The following is a 20,653-nucleotide window of genomic DNA, read 5'->3' as shown; positions in this document are numbered from 1 at the left end:
AGACACTGCCTGGGATCAGGGACTGTACTGGGACTGAGACACACAGGGAGCCAGGAGACACTGCCTTGGGATCAGGGACTGTACTGAGACTGAGACACACAGGGAGCCAGGAGACACTGCCTTGGGATCAGGGACTGTACTGAGACTGAGACACACAGGGAGCCAGGAGACACTGTCTGGGATCAGGGACTGTACTGGGACTGAGACACACAGGGAGCCAGGAGACACTGCCTGGGATCAGGGACTGTACTGGGACTGAGACACACAGGGAGCCAGGAGATACTGCCTTGGGATCAGGGACTGTACTGAGACTGAGACACACAGGGAGCCAGGAGACACTGCCTTGGGATCAGGGACTGTACTGAGACTGAGACACACAGGGAGCCAGGAGACACTGTCTGGGATCAGGGACTGTACTGGGGCTGAGACACACAGGGAGCCAGGAGACACTGCCTGGGATCAGGGACTGTACTGGGACACACAGGGAGCCAGGAGACATTGCCTGGGATCAGGGACTGTACTGGGACTGAGAGACACAGGGAGCCAGGAGACACTGCCTGGGATCATGGACTGTACTGGGACTGAGACACACAGGGAGCCAGGAGACACTGCCTGGGACCAGGGACTGTACTGAGACACACAGGGAGCCAGGAAACACTGCCTGGGATAAGGGACTGTACTGGGACACACAGGGAGCCAGGAGACACTGCCTGGGACCAGGGACTGTACTGGGACACACAGGGATCCAGGAGACACTGCCTGGGATCAGGGACTGTACTGGGACTGAGACACACAGGGAGCCAGGAGACACTGCCTGGGATCAGGGACTGTACTGGGACTGAGACAAACAGGGAGCCAGGAGACACTGCCTGGGACCAGGGACTGTACTGAGACACACAGGGAGCCAGGAGACACTATCTGGGATCAGGGACTGTTGTGGGACACACAGGGAGCCAGGAGACACTGCCTGGGATCAGGGACTGTACTGGGACTGAGACAAACAGGGAGCCAGGAGACACTGCCTGGGATCAGGGACTGTACTGGGACTGAGACACACAGGGAGCCAGGAGACACTGTCTGGGACCAGGAACTGTACTGGGACACACAGGGAGCCAGGTGACACTGTCTGGGATCAGGGACTGTACTGGGACTGAGACACACAGGGAGCCAGGAGACACTGTCTGGGATCAGGGACTGTACTGAGACACACAGGGAGCCAGGAGACACTGTCTGGGATCAGGGACTGTACTGGGACTGTCTGTTGATGAGCTGGAAAGTTTCATTCCAATCCTGTATGTCTGTGGAGCTGCTCAGACATGTATGGGTTACTTTTCCTTGGAGAAACCACATCACAGGATGACTTCAGAGAGATCATGAGTTACCTCCGTTTTGATGACAGACTAATCAGACTAATTCGGCCTGCTATCCAACGTATAAATGCACTATTTTTGACTGCTGTCATATTGACACCTCCATTCACTATAATGCCATTATTGCTTTTTGTGCTGCTTTTCCCTTTTTATCAAAGCAAACTTGGTGCTTTATAATGATGTTTTGGCTACTGATGTTTTTACCATTTGCAAAAAAACTACATCAGCAATTTTTTTTTATATTTTTTTTATTTTTTACATAATTCCACTTTGACATTGAGCTGTATCCAGATGTTCATATCATCATACCATCCTTCTCTCATACTGGGATCTACGGTATTACTGGCTTAGTACACAAGGCGGTGCCATAAAAGGCAAAGAGTGGGTGTGGATATAGCGCTCCCCTGTGGCTCCTCCTGGAATTGTATGTGTGGTGAGCGTTTGAATATGAGAGTCAAGTTGAAAGCTATTTAAATATAACATAATCTGTTCCCTGTGTAGCCTGGTTACTTCCTTCATTTGCATGAAGACTTACAGATATAAAATTATATTATTGATAACACATCTAACAACAACCTTCTCTTTCTCCCCTATTTGTGAGTGAGTGGGTGTGTGTATGTAACAGTGGAGTCTGGTGAGGGGAGGGCGGCTCATCATAATGTCTGGAACGGACTCTATGGAATGGCATCAAAACACAAACAGGTGGTTTTCACGTGGTTGATTCCGTTCCATTGACTCCGTTCCAGACATTATGATGAGCCGTTCCTCCCCGTCGGCAGAGCCCAGTGGTGTTTTGGTGGTGTGGAGTTACTCTGGTGCTGTTATTCATTAACCAGACTGTTGGTCTGCCTGGTTGCTTTGCATACAGCCCGTGGGAACTGTGTGGGGGTTTATCTATGTGCAGTGTGTATATGAATCACTTCTCTCTCCAGCATTTGCTTTTTTAATGTAGCCTTTATTTAACTAGGCAAGTCAGTTAAGAACAAATTCTTACGCTGGGCCAACACCATCACAGTATGAGGGCAGAGACGTTTTATTAAAATCACAGGACAAAAAGACAAATGGTTTAAAACGTTATAACACATGGACCTTCTCTAAACCGGTTTATCAACACACACGATTAAAGACTACATTTAAAACAAAAAGAAAGTGTAGAAAAATATATCATCCGATCCAACATTTTCTTCATTAGGTGTATAAAATAATCAGTGCCATTTTGAGATTCATTCAAACTCTACTTATGAAGTAGTTTTCATATAATGACAATCCTCAGATTTACAAATAATGTTCAAAGCCAATGTTCAAAGGCTTGTCCCTTCTGTAGCCCCTGGATACCCTTTCACTCGCTTCTACATGTTGAAGGCCCTTCCCTAGTTTCTACATGTTGAATGCCCTTTCCCTAGTTTCTACATGTTGAAGGCCCTTCCCCTAGTTTCTACATGTTGAAGGCCCTTTCCCTAGTTTCTACATGTTGAAGGCCCTTCCCCTAGTTTCTACATGTTGAAGGCCCTTTCCCTAGTTTCTACATGTTGAAGGCCCTTTCCCTAGCTTCTACATGTTGAAGGCCCTTTCCCTAGTTTCTACATGTTGAATGCCCTTTCCCTAGTTTCTACATGTTGAAGGCCCTTTCCCTAGTTTCTACATGTTGAAGGCCCTTCCCCTAGTTTCTACATGTTGAAGGCCCTTTCCCTAGTTTCTACATGTTGAAGGCCCTTTCCCTAGTTTCTACATGTTGAAGACCCTTTCCCTATCTTCTACATGTTGAAGGCCCTTTCCCTAGCTTCTACATGTTGAAGGTCCTTTCCCTAGTTTCTACATGTTGAAGGCCCTTTCCCTAGTTTCTACATGTTGAAGGCCCTTTCCCTAGTTTCTACACGTTGAAGGCCCTTTCCTAGCTTCTACATGTTGAAGGCCCTTTCCCTAGTTTCTACATGTTGAAGGCCCTTTCCCTAGCTTCTACATGTTGAAGGCCCTTTCCCTAGTTTCTACATGTTGAAGGCCCTTTCCCTAGTTTCTACATGTTGAAGGCCCTTTCCCTAGTTTCTACATGTTGAAGGCCCTTTCCCTAGTTTCTACACGTTGAAGGCCCTTTCCCTAGTTTCTACATGTTGAAGGCCCTTTCCCTAGTTTCTACATGTTGAAGGCCCTTTCCCTAGCTTCTACATGTTGAAGGCCCTTTCCCTAGTTTCTACATGTTGAATGCCCTTTCCCTAGTTTCTACATGTTGAAGGCCCTTTCCCTAGCTTCTACATGTTAAAGGCCCTTTCCCTAGTTTCTACATGTTGAAGGCCCTTTCCCTAGTTTCTACATGTTGAAGGCCCTTTCCCTGGTTTCTACATGTTGAAGGCCCTTTCCCTAGTTTCTACATGTTGAAGGCCCTTTCCCTAGCTTCTACATGTTGAAGGCCCTTTCCCTAGCTTCTACATGTTGAAGGCCCTTTCCCTAGTTTCTACATGTTGAAGGCCCTTTCCCTAGCTTCTACATGTTGAAGGCCCTTTCCCTAGTTTCTACATGTTGAAGGCCCATTCCCTAGCCTCTACATGTTGAAGGCCCTTTCTCTAGCTTCTACATGTTGAAGACCCCGTCTACATGGTGTCTACCTGTTGAAGACAGAAGGGTTAGGGGTTAGGGTGATGTTGTTCCTCTTCCTCCTCCTGCTCTTCTTCCTCCTCCCCCCCTCTTCATACTCTTCCTTCTCCTCCTCTTCCTCCTACTGCTTCTCCTCCTCTTCCTCCTCCCTCTGCTCCTCCTCTTCCTCCTCCTGCTTCTCCTCCTCTTCCTCCTCCCCCTGCTCCTCCTCCTCTTCCTCTTGCTCCTCTTCTTCTACTTCCTCATCCTACAAATACTCAGTATTTATCTTTGTGCCCTGCCAGGTAACTGTGCTAGCATATGTTTCTCCCTCTCCCTAACACGCTCCCTGCAGCCCCCTCAGTGTTCCCTCACTAAACTGGTACGTGAGCTTCCTCTTCACCTTACAGATCTCTCCTGTTCTGCTGTAGTTTCTGAGTGCTCGAGCCATCTTCTGGTATGTCATGGTCTTGCGATTTCCCTTCCTTCGACCCCACAGCTGGGCCAGACGCTCCTTGTTCTGGGAGGAGAACTGGAAGGTGCCGGAGCAGGACTGTACCCACCAGATGCAGCTCCGCATGGAGGGGGTCTGTAGCATCTCAAACAGAAAGTGGAACAGACGCTCCTTCTTCTTTCCTGTCGGGGCAAAAGGGGGGATACAGGAAGTAAGTATATTGTTATTTATTAGTGTTTATTCGTTATTAAGGTTGGTGTGTGTGTGGTAGTGTGTAGTGGTGTGGGGGTGTGTGGTAGTGTGTAGTGGTGAGGTAGTGTGGGTGGCTGGATGGGACGTGGGTCTGATAGAAGAGTGAGACACTACACGCTGACACCACAGCACTGCTGACACCACAGCACACGCTGACACCACGGTACAGCACACGCTGACACCACGGCACAGCACACGCTAACACCACAGCACACGCTAACACCACAGCACACGCTGTGTGTTGTGGTGTGATAGTGTGTAGTGGTGTGGGTGTATGTTTGTGGTAGTGTGTAGTGGTGTGGTAGTGTGTAGTGTTGTGGGTGTGTGTAGTGTTGTGGGGGTGTGTGTGTATGTTTGTGGGTGTGTGTAGTGGTAGTGTGTAGTGGTGTGGTATTGTGTATTGGTATGGGTGTGTGTAGTGGTGTGGGTAGGTGTTTGCCGGTGTGTAGTGGTGTAGTGGTGTGGTCGTGTAGTGGTGGTGTAGTGGTGTGGTAGTGTGTAGTGGTGTGGGTAGGTGTTTGCCGGTGTGTAGTGGTGTAGTGGTGTGGTCGTGTAGTGGTGGTGTAGTGGTGTGGTAGTGTGTAGTGGTGTGGGTAGGTGTTTGCCGGTGTGTAATGGTGTAGTGGTGTGGTAGTGTGTAGTGGTGTGATAGTGTGTAGTGGTGTGGGTGTATTTAGTGCCGTGGGTGTATGTAATGGTGTGGTAGTGTGTAGTGGTGTGTGTTTGTGGTAGTGTGTAGTGGCGTGGGTGTGTAGTGGTGTGGCTGTGTGTTTGTCGTTGTGTAGTGGTAGTGTGTAGTGGCGTGGGTGTGTAGTCGTGTGGGTGTATGTATTGGTGTGGGTGTGTGTAGTGGTGTGGGTAGGTGTTTGCCGGGGTGTAGTGTAGTGGTGTGGTAGTGTGATAGTGTGTTGTGGTGTGATTGTGTGTTGTGGTGTGGTAGTGTGTAGTGGTGTGTTTTTGTCATTGTGTGGTGGTGTGGGTGTGGGTAGTAGTGTGGGTGTGTATAATGATGTGGGTGTGTGTAGTGGGTGGGTGTATGTTGTGGTGTGGTAGTGTGTAGTGGTGTGGGAGTGTGTAGTGGTGAGGTAGTGTGGAGTGGTGTGTTTTTGTCGTTGTGTGGTGGTGTGGGTGTGGGTAGTAGTGTGGGTGTGTGTAGTGGTGTGGGTGTTTGTCGCGGTGTGGGTGTGTGTAGTGGTGTGGGTGTGTGTGTGGGTGTGTGTAGTGGTGTGGGTGTGTGTAGTGGTGTGGGTGTGTGTAGTGGTGTGGGTGTTTGTCGCGGTGTGGGGTGTGTGTGTGGGTGTGTGTAGTGGTGTGGGTGTGTGTAGTGGTGTGGGTGTGTGTAGTGGTGTGGGAGTGTGTAGTGGTGTGGGTGTGTGTAGTGGTGTGGGTGTTTGTCGCGGTGTGGGTGTGTGTAGTGGTGTGGGTGTGTGTGTGGGTGTGTCTAGTGGTGTGGGTGTGTGTAGTGGTGTGGGTGTGTGTAGTGGTGTGGGAGTGTGTAGTGGTGTGGGTGTTTGTCGCTGTGTGGGTGTGTGTGTGGGTGTGTGTAGTGGTGTGGGTGTGTGTAGTGGTGTGGGTGTGTGTAGTGGTGTGGGAGTGTGTAGTGGTGAGGGAGTGTGTAGTGGTGTGTTTTTGTCATTGTGTGGTGGTGTGGGTGTGGGTAGTAGTGTGGGTGTGTGTAGTGGTGTGGGTGTTTGTCGCGGTGTGGGTGTGTGTAGTGGTGTGGGTGTGTGTAGTGGTGTGGGTGTATGTAGTGGTGTGGGTGTGTGTCGTGGTGTGGGTGTTTGTTGCAGTGTGGGTGTGTGTAGCGGTGTGGGTGTGTGTAGTGGTGTGGGTGTATGTAGTGGTGTGGGTGTGTGTAGTGGTGTGTGTGTGTGTGTGTAGTGGTTTGGGTGTGTGTAGTGGTGTGGGTGTTTGTTGCAGTGTGGGTGTGTGTAGCGGTGTGGGTGTGTGTAGTGGTGTGGGTGTATGTAGTGGTGTGGGTGTGTGTAGTGGTGTGTGTGTGTGTGTAGTGGTGTGGGTGTGTGTAGTGGTGTGGGTGTTTGTTGCAGTGTGGGTGTGTGTAGCGGTGTGGGTGTATGTAGTGGTGTGGGTGTGTGTAGTGGTGTGTGTGTGTGTGTGTGTGTGTGTGTGTGTGTGTGTGTAGTGGTGTGGGTGTGTGTAGTGGTGTGGGTGTATGTAGTGGTGTGGGTGTGTGTAGTGGTGTGGGTGTGTGTAGTGTTGTTACCTGAGTGTGATGTGAGGGGCAGTATTTCACTCGTCTTCCTGCCTCTCCTCTCAGCAGGGGGGCAGGAGAGAGCGTCGGAGGGAGAGGATGGAGGGTAGTCTAGACAGAGGGAGCTGGAGGAGTCAGACTCACTGCAGGGAGTTGTCTCACTGGAATAGGTGCTGTGCTCCTGAAACACACATCCCCTCAGTCAGACAGTTTAAATATCAGACTTACATTATTACATTCAATATCTTTCTTTATTAATGTGTAGTACTGTGTAGTATGTGTGTAGTAAATGTGTAGTAGCTCTGTTGTGTTGTAGGTAAGGGAGACCTTCTCCCTTACCTCACCTCGCTCATTAACTCATCCCTGACCGCTGGCTACGTCCCTTCCGTCTTCAAGAGAGCGAGAGTTGCACCCCTTCTGAAAAAACCTACACTCGATCCCTCCGATGTCAACAATTACAGACCAGTATCCCTTCTTTCTTTTCTCTCCAAAACTCTTGAACGTGCCGTCCTTGGCCAGCTCTCCCGCTATCTCTCTCTGAATGACCTTCTTGATCCAAATCAGTCAGGTTTCAAGACTAGTCATTCAACTGAGACTGCTCTCCTCTGTATCACGGAGGCGCTCCGCACTGCTAAAGCTAACTCTCTCTCCTCTGCTCTCATCCTTCTAGATCTATTGGCTGCCTTCGATACTGTGAACCATCAGATCCTCCTCTCCACCCTCTCCGAGTTGGGCATCTCCGGCGCGGCCCACGCTTGGATTGCGTCCTACCTGACAGGTCGCTCCTACCAGGTGGCGTGGCGAGAATCTGTCTCCTCACCACGCGCTCTCACCACTGGTGTCCCCCAGGGCTCTGTTCTAGGCCCTCTCCTATTCTCGCTATACACCAAGTCACTTGGCTCTGTCATAACCTCACATGGTCTCTCCTATCATTGCTATGCAGACGACAACTAATCTTCTCCTTTCCCCCTTCTGATGACCAGGTGGCGAATCGCATCTCTGCATGTCTGGCAGACATATCAGTGTGGATGACGGATCACCACCTCAAGCTGAACCTCGGCAAGACGGAGCTGCTCTTCCTCCCGGGGAAGGACTGCCCGTTCCATGATCTCGCCATCACGGTTGACAACTCCATTGTGTCCTCCTCCCAGAGCGCTAAGAACCTTGATCCTTGATCAGCGTGATCCTGGACAACACCCTGTCGTTCTCAACCAACATCAAGGCGGTGGCCCGTTCCTGTAGGTTCATGCTCTACAACATCCGCAGAGTACGACCTTGCCTCACACAGGAAGTGGCGCAGGTCCTAATCCAGGCACTTGTCATCTCCCGTCTGGATTACTGCAACTCGCTGTTGGCTGGGCTCCCTGCCTGTGCCATTAAACCCCTTCAACTCATCCAGAACGCCGCAGCCCGTCTGGTGTTCAACCTTCCCAAGTTCTCTCACGTCACCCCGCTCCTCCGTTCTCTCCACTGGCTTCCAGTTGAAGCTCGCATCCGCTACAAGACCATGGTGCTTGCTACGGAGCTGTGAGGGGAACGGCACCTCAGTACCTCCAGGCTCTGATCAGGCCCTACACCCAAACAAGGGCACTGCGTTCATCCACCTCTGGCCTGCTCGCCTCCCTACCACTGAGGAAGTACAGTTCCCGCTCAGCCCAGTCAAAACTGTTCGCTGCTCTGGCCCCCCAATGGTGGAACAAACTCCCTCACGACGCCAGGACAGCGGAGTCAATCACCGCCTTCCGGAGACACCTGAAACCCCACCTCTTTAAGGAATACCTAGGATAGGATAAGTATTCCCTCTCACCCCCCCTTTAAGATTTAGATGCACTATTGTAAAGTGACTGTTCCACTGGATGTCATAAGGTGAATGCACCAATTTGTAAGTCGCTCTGGATAAGAGCGTCTGCTAAATGACTTAAATGTAAATGTAAATGTAGTAAACATGTAGTAGCCCTGTTGAGTGTTGTAGGTGTGTAGTAAACATGTAGTAGCCCTGTTGAGTGTTGTAGGTGTGTAGTAGACGTGTAGTAGCCCTGTTGAGTGTTGTAGGTGTGTAGTAGACGTGTAGTAGCCCTGTTGAGTGTTGTAGGTGTGTAGTAAACATGTAGTAGCCCTGTTGAGTGTTGTAGGTGTGTAGTAGACGTGTAGTAGCCCTGTTGTATTGTGTAGTAGAGCAGCCATCGCAGTAGTCACCACAGGAGTCAATGTTAAAAGCAGTGAATCTGACACCAATAAAACCATTCAAAACCTTCTCCGTTTGACCTTTTTATATAGCAATGAACATTTTACAAAGGAAATGAATTGAACAGTCCATCGACTTCTTCTTGCCTCATGAGCATAGCAATAATGTCAGGCATATGATGTCACACATGCTAAACTAATGGAGAGAACGAACAGGGGTTTTCCTATACAAATGTCTATAGTGGAATGGCCTAAATATTAACATTATACAAATGTGCAAATATACATAAATAATAATATTGTGAAGACTTCTGCATTACGGCCCTTACAGTATGCATGTTGTGTGAGAGGGTGTGTTCATTGTACTCACCCAGTGGTTGCCATGAAGACGAGGCCATTCTGTGGGCGGAGCCTGTTTTTCATATTCCTTATTAAGAGAACTATAGTCATAATGCCACTGGTAGGCATACTGACCAGACCAGCTGTTCTCTGAAGAGACAATACATCAATAAGTCAACAAATTAATCAGGCAATCAGGTAATCAATCAGGCAATCAGGTAATCAACCAATCAATCAGGCAATCAGTTAATCAGGTAATCAACCAATCAACCAATCAATCAGGTAATCAACCAATCAATCAGGCAATCAGTTAATCAGGTAATCAACCAATCAATCAGGCAATCAGTTAATCAGGTAATCAACCAATCAACCAATCAATCAGGCAATAAGGTAATCAACCAAACAACCAATCAATCAGGCAATCAGTTAATCAGGTAATCAACCAAACAACCAATCAATCAGGCAATCAACCAATCAATCAGGCAATCAGTTAATCAGGTAATCAACCAATCAATCAGGCAATCAGTTAATCAGGTAATCAACCAATCAACCAATCAATCAGGTAATCAACCAATCAATCAGGCAATCAGTTAATCAGGTAATCAACCAATCAATCAGGCAATCAGTTAATCAGGTAATCAACCAATCAACCAATCAATCAGGTAATCAACCAATCAATCAGGCAATCAGTTAATCAGGTAATCAACCAATCAATCAGGCAATCAGTTAATCAGGTAATCAACCAATCAACCAATCAATCAGGCAATAAGGTAATCAACCAAACAACCAATCAATCAGGCAATCAGTTAATCAGGTAATCAACCAAACAACCAATCAATCAGGCAATCAATCAGGCAATCAGGTAATCAACCAATCAATCAGGCAATCAGTTAATCAGGTAATCAACCAATCAACCAATCAATCAGGTAATCAATCAGGCAATCAGGTAATCAACCAATCAATCAGGCAATCAGTTAATCAGGTAATCAACCAATCAACCAATCAATCAGGCAATAAGGTAATCAACCAAACAACCAATCAATCAGGTAATCAATCAGGCAATCAGGTAATCAACCAATCAATCAGGCAATCAGTTAATCAGGTAATCAACCAAACAACCAATCAATCAGGCAATCAGGTAATCAACCAATCAATCAGGCAATCAACCAATCAACCAATCAATCAGGTAATCAGGTAATCAACCAATCAACCAATCAATCAGGTAATCAACCAAACAACCAATCAATCAGGCAATCAACCAATCAATCAGGCAATCAGGTAATCAACCAATCAGGCAATCAGGTAGTCAACCAATCAACCAATCAATCAGTTTATTAATCAATCAATAAGAGAATAAACAAATGTATAAAACAATCAGTCGATCAATTAAATCAATCGACCACTCAATCAATCAATAAACACACACACGCTCACCTATGACGCTGGTCTCCTGGTGTTGGTGTGAGTGTGTGTGTGTTTGCTGAACGGGCGTGGCAGGAGGCGTAGGAGGTGTGTGTTGGACGTCCAGCGAGTGTTCCTGTAGATATTCCTCTATGACGTCCAGGTCCACCTCTACCGGGGTCTGGGTAGGACCGGGCCAGCCTGGGATATAACCCATCTAGAGGAGACAGCACGGTCAGTGTATGCGTACTGTGGATATACTGTCTATATATATATAATATTGAGTTGCACCCCCTTTTGCCCTCAGAACAGCCTCAATTCGTCGGGTCATGGACTCTACAAGGTGTGGAAAGCATTCAAGGTGACTCCAATGCTTCCCACAGTTTTGTCAAGTTGGCTGGATGTCCTTTGGGTGGTGTAACATTCTAGGTACATACATGAAGCTTTGAGTGTGAAAACCCCACCAGAGCTGCAGTTCTTGACAGACTCAAACCAGTACCCCTGGGCACCTACTACCGTACCCCATTCAAAGGAACTGAAATATTTTGTCTTTCCCATTCACCCTCTGAATGGCACACGTACACAATCCATGTCTCAATTCTCTCAATTCTTAATAATCCTTCTTCAACCTGTCTCCTCCCCTTCATCTACATGTCTCCTCCCCTTCTTCTTCAACCTGTCTCCTCCCCTTCATCTACATGTCTCCTCCCCTTCTTCTTCAACCTGTCTCCTCCCCTTCATCTACATGTCTCCTCCCCTTCTTCTTCAACCTGTCTCCTCCCCTTCATCTACATGTCTCCTCCCCTTCTTCTTCAACCTGTCTCCTCCCCTTCATCTACATGTCTCCTCCCCTTCTTCTTCAACCTGTCTCCTCCCCTTCATCTACATGTCTCCTCCCCTTCATTTACACTGATTGAAGTGGATTTAATAAGTGACATCAATAAGAGATGAAAGCTTTCACCTGGATTCACCTGGTCAGTCCATGTCCTAATATTTCCAACCCTAACCCCAACCCTCACCCTAACCCTAACCCTAACCCTAACCCTAACCCTAACCCTAACCCTCACCCTCACCCTAACCCTCACCCTCACCCTCACCCTAACCCTCACCCTAACCCTAACCCTCACCCTAACCCTCACCCTCACCCTAACCGTCACCCTCACCCCAAACCTCACCCTAACCCCAACCCTCACCCTAACCCTAACCCTCACCTTCACCCTAAACCTCACCCTAACCCTCACCCAACCGTCACCCTCACCCCAACCCTCACCCTAACCCTCACCCTAACACTCACCCTAACCCTAACCCTCACCTTCACCCTAAACCTCACCCTGAACCTCACCCTAACCCTCACCCTAACCCTCACCCTAACCCTCACCCTCACCCTAACTCTCACCCTAACCCTCACCCTCACACTAACCCTCACCCTAACCCTCACCCTCACACTAACCCTCACCCTAACCCTCCCCCTAACCCTCACCTTCACCCTAACCCTCACCCTAACCCTAACCCTCACCCTAACCCTCACCCTCACCCTAACCCTCACCCTAACCCTAATATGTTATACATAGTATATATAAACACCTTCAAGCTCAAACAAACTAAGCACAAAATCATTGGAATATAACTTAGAGGACTATAACAAGGACTGTCACATGGACTGTAGCAAGGACTGGAATATAACTTAGAGGACTGTAACAAGGACTGGGACTGTAACAAGGACTGGGACTGTAACAAGGACTGTAGCAAGGACTGGAATATAACTTAGAGGACTATAACAAGGACTGGGACTGTAACAAGGACTGGGACTGTAACAAGGACTGTAGCAAGGACTGGAATATAACTTAGAGGACTATAACAAGGACTGGGACTGTAACAAGGACTGGGACTGTAACAAGGACTGTAACAAGGACTGTAGCAAGGACTGGAATATAACTTAGAGGACTATAACAAGGACTGGGACTGTAACAAGGACTGTCACATGGACTGTAGTGTAACGGATGTGAAACGGCTAGCTTAGTTAGCGGTGTGCGCTAAATAGCATTTCAATCGGTTACGTCACTTGCTCTGAGACCTTGAAGTAGTAGTTCCCCTTGCTCTGCAAGGGCCGCGGCTTTTGTGGAGCGATGGGTAACGATGCTTCGTGGGTGACTGTTGTTGATGTGTGCAGAAGGTCCCTGGTTCGCGCCCGGGTATGGGCGAGGGGACGGTTTAAAATTATACTGTTACAGTAGCAAGGACTGGAATATAACTTAGAGGACTATAACAAGGACTGTCACATGGACTGTAGCAAGGACTGGAACAATGACTATAACATGGACTGTAACAATGACTATAACAATGAATGTAGCAAGGACTGGGACTGTCACATGGACTGTTGCAATGAATGTAGCAAGGACTGGGACTGTCACATGGACTGTAACAAGGACTATAACAATGACTGTAGCAATGACTATAACAATGACTGTAGCAATGACTATAACAATGACTATAAAATGGACTATAACAATGACTATAACATGGACTGTAGCAATGACTATAACAAGGACTATAAAATGGACTATAACAATGACTATGACATGGACTGTAGCAATGACTATAACATGGACTATAAAATGGACTATAACAATGACTATAACATGGACTGTAGCAATGACTATAACAATGACTGTAGCAATGACTATAACATGGACTATAACATGGACTGTAGCAATGACTATAACATGGACTATAACATGGACTATAACAATGACTGTAACAAGTACTATAACAAGGACTATAACAAGGACTATAACAATGACTGTAACAAGGACTATAACATGGACTATAACATGGACTATAACATGGACTGTAACATGGACTATAACAAGGACTATAACAATGATTATAACAATGACTGTAACAAGGACTATAACAAGGACTATAACAAGGACTATAACAATGACTGTAACAAGGACTATAACATGGACTATAACATGGACTATAACATGGACTATAACATGGACTATAACATGGACTATAACATGGACTATAACATGGACTGTAGCAATGAATGTAACAAATCACTGCCATCAACATCTTGACATCTGGAATCCCACAAAAATGAAGAAGGGTGATCACATCTGAATGGGGATCACATCTAAATGGGGATCACATCTGAACGGGGATCACATCTGAATGGGGATCACATCTGAACGGGGATCACATCTGAACGGGGATCACATCTGAATGGGGATCACATCTGAATGGGGATCACATCTAAATGGGGATCACATCTAAATGGGGATCACATCTGAACGGGGATCACATCTAAACGGGGATCACATCTAAATGGGGATCACATCTAAATGGGGATCACATCTGAACGGGGATCACATCTAAATGGGGATCACATCTAAATGGGGATCACATCTAAATGGGGATCACATCTGAACGGGGATAACATCTAAACGGGGATCACATCTGAACGGGGATCACATCTAAATGGGGATCACATCTAAATGGGGATCACATCTGAACGGGGTTCACATCTAAACGGGGATCACATCTAAATGGGGATCACATCTGAACGGGGATCACATCTGAATGGGGATCACATCTAAATGGGGATCACATCTGAACGGGGATCACATCTAAACAGGGATCACATCTGAACGGGGATCACATCTGAACGGGGATCACATCTAAACAGGGATCACATCTGAACGGGGATCACATCTAAACGGGGATCACATCTGAACGGGGATCACATCTGAACGGGGATCACATCTAAATGGGGATCACATCTAAATGGGGATCACATCTGAACGGGGATCACATCTGAATGGGGATCACATCTGAATGGGGATCACATCTAAATGGGGATCGCATCTGAACGGGGATCACATCCAAATGGGGATCACATCTGAACGGGGATCACATCTAAACGGGGATCACATCTGAATGGGGATCACATCTAAATGGGTATCACATCTAAACGGGGATCACATCTGAACGGGGATCACATCTGAACGGGGATCACATCTGAATGGGGATCACATCTGAACGGGGATCACATCTAAACGGGGATCACATCAGAAGGGGGATCACGTGTGAAGGGGGATCACGTGTGAAGGGGATCACGTGTGAAGGGGGATAATATCTGAAGGGGGATCCCGTGTGAAAGGGGATCCCGTGTGAACGGGGGATCCCGTGTGAAAGGGGGATCACGTGTGAAGGGGGATCACGTGTGAAGGGGGATCACGTGTGAAGGGGGATCACGTGTGAAGGGGGATCACGTGTGAAGGGGGATCACGTGTGAAGGGGGATCACGTGTGAAGGGGGATCATGTCTGCATGTGATATTTCCTCACATCACTGTCTGGTTTTTGAATTCTATAACTGACAAGACACCTTTCCAATATCAGATAAGTCCTCCTTTGAGGCACTTTATAAACGCAGGCCCTGGTCTCTCTTGTAAAAGTTCTGTTAGTACTGATCTGTAGTTATTGTATAGTAATACACAGTAGTATATATTTAGTAGTTGTGTACGGACCAGAATCTGATAGTACTGTAATTAATAACTGACAGTTTGTTGTTGTTCTAAAGACGCACAACAGCCTGCTCGCTACTTTGACTACACACACACACACACACACACACACACACACACACACACACACACACACACACACACACACACACACACACACACACACACACACACACACACACACACACACACACACACACACACACACACACACACACACACACACACACACACACACACACACACACACCTTTAACCCCACTGTCTGCTTTGACTAGCAAATATATGCAAGTGTTGGTCACTCTCACAGCAACATCAATATAAAGACACAGAAAATAAATACTTATCTTGAAATATTCTAGCTGCAGAGCTACAGTACATTGATTGTGTGTCTGGGAGTCAACCAAATGAAGTTATGAGTCCGTCAGTCTGGGAATCAACCACATGATGTTATGAGTCCGTCAGTCAGTCTGGGAGTTTGGCAGAAGGGTGAAAGAAAGGATTCACAGCTTCCACACACACAGAAACAGACCCTGACCCTTTTTACGGTAGAAAACACAGTCTGTTGAGGTATAAAATAAACCCTCTCTTACCGTCTCCAGAGTAGCCAGCATGTCGACACACTATCTGAAAATCATTAAACACAACCTTTAAATACCAGGATACCAGCATGTCGACACACACTATCTGAAAATCATTAAACACATTCTTTAAATACCAGAATACCAGGAGAAAGACACAGACATCATGTCACACGTGAGACTTGCGCTGTTCCGTAACTGAAAGTGGAACATGCAGCAGTTCAATTTGAGAATTACGTAACTCCAAAAACCGAACTGCTCAACAGCAGGTGGACAGCAGGTTAACAGCAGGTTAACAGCAGGTGGACAGCAGGTTAACAGCAGGTTAACAGCAGGTTAACAGTAGGTTAACAGCAGGTTGACAGCAGGTTGACAGCAGGTTAACAGTAGGTTAAGAGCAGGTGGACAGCAGGTGGACAGCAGGTGGACAGCAGGATAACAGCAGGTTAACAGCAGGTTGACAGCAGGTTAACAGTAGGTTGACAGCAGGTTAACAGTAGGTCAACAGTAGGTGGACAGCAGGTTAACAGCAGGTTAACAGCAGGTGGACAGCAGGATAACAGCAGGTTAACAGCAGGTTGACAGCAGGTTAACAGCAGGTTAACAGTAGGTGGACAGCAGGTTAACAGCAGGTTAACAGGAGGTGGACAGCAGGTTAACAGCAGGTGGACAGCAGGATAACAGCAGGTTAACAGCAGGTTAACAGCAGGTTAACAGCAGGTTAACAGCAGGTGGACAGCAGGTTAACAGCAGGTGGACAGCAGGTTAACAGCAGGTTAACAGCAGGTTAACAGCAGGTTAACAGTAGGTTAACAGCAGGTTGACAGTAGGTCGACAGCAGGTTGACAGCAGGTTAACAGTAGGTTAACAGCAGGTTGACAGCAAGTTAACAGTAGGTTAACAGTAGGTTAACAGTAGGTTAACAGCAGGTTAACAGTAGGTTAACAGCATGTTAACAGTAGGTTAACAGTAGGTGGACAGCAGGTTAACAGCAGGTTAACAGCAGGTGGACAGCAGGTGGACAGCAGGTTAACAGCAAGTGGACAGCAGGTTAACAGCAGGTGGACAGCAGGTTAACAGTAGGTTAACAGCAGGTGGACAGCAGGTGGACAGCAGGTTAACAGCAGGTGGACAGCAGGTTAACAGTAGGTTAACAGCAGGTTAACAGCAGGTTAACAGCAGGTGGACAGCAGGTTAACAGCAGGTGGACAGCAGGTTAACAGTAGGTTAACAACAGGTGGACAGCAGGTGGACAGCAGGTGGACAGCAGGTTAACAGCAGGTGGACAGCAGGTTAACAGTAGGTTGACAGCAGGTTAACAGTAGGTTAACAGCAGGTTAACAGCAGGTTAACAGTAGGTTAACAGCAGGTTAACAGCAGGTTAACAGTAGGTTAACAGCAGGTTAACAGCAGGTGGACAGCAGGTTAACAGCAGGGTAACAGCAGGTTAACAGCAGGTTAACAGCAGGTGGACAGCAGGTTAACAGCAGGTGGACAGCAGGTTAACAGCAGGTTAACAGCAGGTGGACAGCAGGTGGACAGCAGGTTAACAGCAGGTGGACAGCAGGTTAACAGCATGTGGACAGCAGGTTAACAGCAGGTGGACAGCAGGTTAACAGCAGGTTAACAGCAGGTTAACAGCAGGTGGACAGCAGGTGGACAGCAGGTTAACAGCAGGTGGACAGCAGGTTAACAGTAGGTTGACAGCAGGTTAACAGTAGGTTAACAGCAGGTTAACAGCAGGTTAACAGTAGGTTAACAGCAGGTTAACAGCAGGTTAACAGTAGGTTAACAGCAGGTTAACAGCAGGTGGACAGTAGGTTAACAGCAGGCTAACAGCAGGTGGACAGCAGGTTAACAGCAGGTGGACAGCAGGTTAACAGCAGGTTAACAGCAGGTGGACAGCAGGTGGACAGCAGGTTAACAGCAGGTGGACAGCAGGTTAACAGCAGGTTAACAGCAGGTTAACAGCAGGTGGACAGCAGGTGGACAGCAGGGTAAGAGCTGGTTAACAGCAGGTGGACAGCAGGGTAAGAGCTCGTTAACAGCAGGTTAACAGCAGGTCAACAGTAGGTTAAGAGCAGGTGGACAGCAGGTGGACAGCAGGTGGACAGCAGGATAACAGCAGGTTAACAGCAGGTTGACAGCAGGTTAACAGTAGGTTGACAGCAGGTTAACAGTAGGTTAACAGCAGGTTGACAGCAGGTTGACAGCAGGTTAACAGTAGGTTAAGAGCAGGTGGACAGCAGGTGGACAGCAGGTGGACAGCAGGATAACAGCAGGTTAACAGCAGGTTGACAGCAGGTTAACAGTAGGTTGACAGCAGGTTAACAGTAGGTCAACAGTAGGTGGACAGCAGGTTAACAGCAGGTTAACAGCAGGTGGACAGCAGGATAACAGCAGGTTAACAGCAGGTTGACAGCAGGTTAACAGCAGGTTAACAGTAGGTGGACAGCAGGTTAACAGCAGGTTAACAGGAGGTGGACAGCAGGTTAACAGCAGGTGGACAGCAGGATAACAGCAGGTTAACAGCAGGTTAACAGCAGGTTAACAGCAGGTTAACAGCAGGTGGACAGCAGGTTAACAGCAGGTGGACAGCAGGTTAACAGCAGGTTAACAGCAGGTTAACAGCAGGTTAACAGTAGGTTAACAGCAGGTTGACAGTAGGTCGACAGCAGGTTGACAGCAGGTTAACAGTAGGTTAACAGCAGGTTGACAGCAAGTTAACAGTAGGTTAACAGTAGGTTAACAGTAGGTTAACAGCAGGTTAACAGTAGGTTAACAGCATGTTAACAGTAGGTTAACAGTAGGTGGACAGCAGGTTAACAGCAGGTTAACAGCAGGTGGACAGCAGGTGGACAGCAGGTTAACAGCAAGTGGACAGCAGGTTAACAGCAGGTGGACAGCAGGTTAACAGTAGGTTAACAGCAGGTGGACAGCAGGTGGACAGCAGGTTAACAGCAGGTGGACAGCAGGTTAACAGTAGGTTAACAGCAGGTTAACAGCAGGTTAACAGCAGGTTAACAGCAGGTTAACAGCAGGTTAACAGTAGGTTAACAGCAGGTGGACAGCAGGTTAACAGTAGGTTAACAGCAGGTGGACAGCAGGTGGACAGCAGGTGGACAGCAGGTTAACAGCAGGTGGACAGCAGGTTAACAGTAGGTTGACAGCAGGTTAACAGTAGGTTAACAGCAGGTTAACAGCAGGTTAACAGTAGGTTAACAGCAGGTTAACAGCAGGTTAACAGCAGGTTAACAGCAGGTTAACAGCAGGTTAACAGCAGGTGGACAGCAGGTTAACAGCAGGGTAACAGCAGGTTAACAGCAGGTTAACAGCAGGTGGACAGCAGGTTAACAGCAGGTGGACAGCAGGTTAACAGCAGGTTAACAGCAGGTGGACAGCAGGTGGACAGCAGGTTAACAGCAGGTGGACAGCAGGTTAACAGCATGTGGACAGCAGGTTAACAGCAGGTGGACAGCAGGTTAACAGCAGGTTAACAGCAGGTTAACAGCAGGTGGACAGCAGGTGGACAGCAGGTTAACAGCAGGTGGACAGCAGGTTAGGTGGACAGCAGGTTGACAGCAGGTTAACAGCAGGTTAACAGCAGGTTAACAGCAGGTTAACAGCAGGTTAACAGTAGGTTAACAGCAGGTTAACAGCAGGTTAACAGTAGGTTAACAGCAGGTTAACAGCAGGTGGACAGTAGGTTAACAGCAGGCTAACAGCAGGTGGACAGCAGGTTAACAGCAGGTGGACAGCAGGTTAACAGCAGGTTAACAGCAGGTGGACAGCAGGTGGACAGCAGGTTAACAGCAGGTGGACAGCAGGTTAACAGCAGGTGGACAGCAGGTTAACAGCAGGTTAACAGCAGGTTAACAGCAGGTGGACAGCAGGTGGACAGCAGGGTAAGAGCTGGTTAACAGCAGGTGGACAGCAGGGTAAGAGCTCGTTAACAGCAGGTTAACAGCAGGTCAACAGCAGGTGGACAGCAGGTTAACAGCAGGTTAACAGTAGGTTAACAGCAGGTGGACAGCAGGGTAAGAGCTGGTTAACAGCAGGTTAACAGTGCAAAAGTGCATTAAATGAAAGCCAGCAAAATTAAAACTCTCAATGAGAGATGGAGGGACATCTCTACCTGTTTTAGTCCTTTAAGTTGTTTGTTTGACAGATTGATGCAGTAATATCCTTCAGAGAGAGAGGTGCGATGGAGGAAGAGAGACAGAACGAGTGGGCAGGTGAAAGCTCCTCCAGTCCTTTATATACTCTCTCTCTCTCTCTCTCTCTCTCTCTCTCTCTCTCTCTCTCTCTCTCTCTCTCTCTCTCTCTCTCTCTCTCTCTCTCTCTCTCTCTCTCTCTCTCTCTCTCTCTCTCTGTCTCTGTCTCTCTCTCTCTCTCTCTCTCTCTGACTCTTCACTAGTCACTCTATCATTATGTAAAATTTCTCACCATGAGTTTAGGTGGGTGTAATGGAGAGGTGGAGCCTACTCTCTCACCATCAGTTTCAGTATCATCATTCCTCTGTATTAAAGGTGGACAGGTGTTTAAAGGTGGACACCTGTTTAAATAATGAGCACACCTGCAAACAATATTCATATCTAATGTGTTGCGCTACAAATGTAACAAATGCATAAATGCAATGCAATGCGTGTACACACACACACGCACACACACGCGCACACACACACACGCACGCACACGCACGCACGCACGCACGCACGCACGCACGCACGCACGCACACACACACACACACACACACACACA

At 47.7% G+C, this 20,653-nt stretch overlaps 1 protein-coding gene across 3 annotated transcripts; it reads right to left on the bottom strand.

Moving 5' to 3' along the window:
• Window positions 1–2,379: 2,379 nt before the first annotated feature.
• On the bottom strand, window positions 2,380–20,156 carry LOC124032431 (transcription factor PU.1). 3 transcript variants are annotated; one of them, XM_046344824.1, is made up of 7 exons: window positions 20,027–20,156; window positions 15,904–15,937; window positions 10,814–10,997; window positions 9,411–9,529; window positions 6,869–7,037; window positions 4,342–4,574; window positions 2,380–3,970 (listed from the first exon to the last, which is right to left on the bottom strand). In XM_046344824.1, exons 2-7 carry the CDS (start codon window positions 15,922–15,924, stop codon window positions 3,956–3,958), a joined length of 741 nt encoding a protein of 246 aa, XP_046200780.1. In that variant the 5' UTR covers window positions 15,925–15,937; window positions 20,027–20,156; the 3' UTR covers window positions 2,380–3,955. The 3 variants fall into 3 exon arrangements, with proteins under 3 accessions (XP_046200780.1, XP_046200778.1, XP_046200779.1); XM_046344822.1 differs by having other exon boundaries at window positions 2,380–4,574; XM_046344823.1 differs by lacking the exon at window positions 20,027–20,156 and adding an exon at window positions 16,029–16,081 and having other exon boundaries at window positions 2,380–4,574.
• Window positions 20,157–20,653: the final 497 nt, after the last annotated feature.

Source organism: Oncorhynchus gorbuscha, linkage group LG03, assembly GCF_021184085.1.
Source record: "Oncorhynchus gorbuscha isolate QuinsamMale2020 ecotype Even-year linkage group LG03, OgorEven_v1.0, whole genome shotgun sequence".
NCBI classification, from domain to species: Eukaryota; Metazoa; Chordata; class Actinopteri; order Salmoniformes; family Salmonidae; genus Oncorhynchus; species Oncorhynchus gorbuscha.
This window is presented reverse-complemented; position numbering and strand designations above follow the sequence as displayed.